General features: G+C 39.2%; 1 protein-coding gene across 1 annotated transcript; it reads left to right on the forward strand.

Annotated features, from left to right (window-relative positions):
* The first annotated feature begins 381 nt into the window (after positions 1-381).
* On the forward strand, positions 382-1,446 carry LOC109214266 (ethylene-responsive transcription factor ERF017). The gene has a single exon (XM_019378163.1). It carries the CDS (start codon positions 497-499, stop codon positions 1,166-1,168), a length of 672 nt encoding a protein of 223 aa, XP_019233708.1. The 5' UTR covers positions 382-496; the 3' UTR covers positions 1,169-1,446.
* The last annotated feature ends 1,881 nt before the right edge of the window (positions 1,447-3,327 follow it).

The raw sequence follows: 3,327 nt of genomic DNA on the forward strand, positions 1-3,327 counted from the left end.
ATTGCCTACATTACATCTTTTGGGGTATGGTCCTTGCCATCCTGCATGAACGCGGGAGGCTTCCTACACCGGACTGTCCGTTTTTGTTAAATAGACAAGCAGGAGGAACAAATAGGGGTCAAAGTAGGTCCCACAAAAAGAGCAAACCTATGCTGACATGTCAAATAATGTCCAAACTACGTGGCACCCAAAAGCAACATAACTGAACATATTATACCCAGCTTCCACGACATAACAAAATATATCCACGAGGTTTTAAAATCACACGTGGTCCTCTCATTCTACAAAACCCACCACCGCGTAGTCCAAAACACGGCCTGTTGACTCTCACTCTCTTCACTCTTTCACTCTCAAAACATAATACTATATATAAGCCGCCAATTCCAAATTCTTGTCAAAAGAAAAACCAAACCAGGACACGAAACCAAATATTATTCAATCAAAAAATTACAAAAATCACAACATTCTTGTTTTCTTTTAAAAGAATTTAACAACAATGGTGAAACCCAATGGAAAAGATTCTTGTGAAAATTCACCATCTTCATCTTCTTCATCGTCAAAGTACAGAGGAGTACGTAAGAGGAAATGGGGGAAATGGGTTTCAGAAGTTAGACTACCAAATAGCAGAGAAAGAATTTGGTTGGGTTCTTATGACACACCAGAAAAAGCTGCGAGGGCTTTTGATGCAGCACTTTTTTGTTTGAGGGGTAAAACTGCAAATTTCAATTTTCCTGAAAATCCGCCGGAAATAGTTAACGGTAGGTCCATGACGCCGGCGGAAATTCAAGTGGCGGCAGCCCAGTTCGCGAATTCGTATTCAGAGCCCCGGGTTAGTAATTGGGTTAACCCGAGAGATAATTCGGATCCTTCGTCGTCATCTTCGGAAATGTTTAATGCGGAGAGTCCGTCGGTTTCGGTTTCGAACGGATTAGTTGGGTTGGAAAGTGAAAAGACGGAAATGACCCTGGATAATGGATTTGTGGACATGTTTTCTTCAATGGGGACAGCAAATGACATGTCCGATTTTGGAATTTTTCCGGGTTTTGATGATTTATCCGGTGAATATTATGTACCACCATTGCCTAATTTGGACAATACTGCTGAAGAGAATTATATGAATTATGATGAGTTCCATTTACAAGGATCTTCGTTTCTTTGGAACTTTTGAAGATTCAATTTTTTTTGGGACTTAAAAGAAATGGTTAATATTATATGGTAGAAAAAGGGAATAATTAAAATACTACAATTGTAACCTCTAGTTGTTGACTTGTAGACAATTCTGGACATTTTTTTGGCTGCTAGAATTGCTACAAATATATGTGATTCTATACTTAGGAGGATATACTCTTGTTAAATTTCATCTGGCTGCAAAAGCTTTGTTCCATATAAGTTCTATGGGTTGTTATTCTAGGAAATGGAAATTTATTTTATACGTAATTCTCTTAATTCTTCCGTCTCATATTATTAGTCGTGATTACTAAAAATAGTTATCTCAAATTATTTGTCACTTTAGAAGTTCAAGACAAAATTGATTGTCTTTTTTCTTTTTTACCCTTAGTAATAATTATTCTTGAAGACTACAAACACCTCAATTATGAATAACTTTGTCAAATACCATTGAAGAAAGATTAAATATTAAGACATGAATAAGGGTAAAGTAGTCAAAATTCCATTCTAATTAATTTTTCTTAAGGAACGTGTACAAGAGAATCATGACAGATAATATAAGACGGAGGGAGTACAAGACAAGCCAAAGAATGATTAACTGATTAATTATCAAGATCAACTCTGCAACAGATTAATTAATTCCTCGTAACTGGGAGAAATAAAAATAAGTCAACACCTATTACATAATGTATAAGTTTTTTCCCTCTCGTAGCAAATATTAAAGAGAGTTCTAACTAGATCATGGGTTAGAGAGAGAAACTCCTACTTCTCTCTAACTTTCCTTAGCTTCCCCTTCCATGATCAAAACACCATTCCCCTCTCTCTCCTCTACTCCCCTCACCTTACCCTTCCCATCTCCATCGGTATCACCCTGTAAGCAAACCACTCAGACGCCAGATCAGAGAGGCCATGAGTCCCCACTAAATCTTACTACTATGGATGTAGACATGACCCAGAACACTCCCATCTTTGAAGGAAGGGGAAATAACTCAACACTAGAACCCTCCCATCACCAGCACCCCGGGAGTAACGAGCACACTAAAGAGTGCTCTTTCTTGAACAAACTAACAAACGACTCCCAAAGCCAGCAAGCTAAGAGTCATATTATTGTTCAAAGTAATGTGGGATCTCTTGATCCTTCAGATGAGGTCGAAAACCCTTTCGCCTCAGATGAGGTGGACAATGTCTTTGACTCGGATAGCTTCATCCCTATCACCTCCGGTGATAAGGAGCTAATGTACAAAAACTGGTCAAATGCCTTTATCATAAAAAATTTTGGAAGAAGAGTAGGATACATATTTCTACAATAAAAACTTCATGCTATATGGAAACCTTCGGAACAAATTTCACTAATAGACCTTGGAAATGACTATTACCTAGTAAATTTAACAAAAGAGAGAACTACGACAAAGCCTTACATGAGGGGCCTTGGTTCATAGGCAACCAATACCTAGCAGTAAGGAAATGGGAGCCTAGATTCGTTGCCTCAGAAGCCTCCCTAACTTACTCGACGATCTGGGCCAGACTCCCAGAACTCCCTACGGAGTTTAATGACTATGAAATCCTGGAAAAAATAGGTAATAAACTAGGACAGTTAATCCGTATAGACGCATGTACCTCATCAGCACTAAGAGGGAAATATGCAAGGGTCATACTGGTCCCAATAGACCCCTCAAAACTCATGTTATACTAGGTAAACACTACCAAAAAGTCACATACGAGGGCTTTAATCTCCTATGCACAAACTGTGGGAGGTTGGGACATGTACAACGGAGCTGCCCTAACCATCCTAAAGAAGAAGATCCAAACCAAGAAAACCAGGATACTAGCACAAAAGATATCCTCTCCCTAACTAAGGAAATTGAGCAATGGACGGTTGTATCTCACCATAAGAAACTAGGAAGAAAAGAAGGCGAAACTGGGAACCTCAACAAACAGAAACCAAGCCAAACCACTTCCAAGGACAAAAACCATGGTACAGAAAACTGAAGGAAAGACTTTGGACACCAACAAACCATGGAAACAGTAGCAACACAGCATCCCCATCAACAAAGTCAGAAGGTGAGGCACAAGGACAAGGCAAGCTCAAAGACTGGATGGATACTAAGCCCCCCCCCCCCCAAGTTAAAACCAAACAATATCCACTAGACAAACCACAAA

Source organism: Nicotiana attenuata, unplaced genomic scaffold, assembly GCF_001879085.1.
Source record: "Nicotiana attenuata strain UT unplaced genomic scaffold, NIATTr2, whole genome shotgun sequence".
In the NCBI taxonomy this organism is placed as follows: Eukaryota; Viridiplantae; Streptophyta; class Magnoliopsida; order Solanales; family Solanaceae; genus Nicotiana; species Nicotiana attenuata.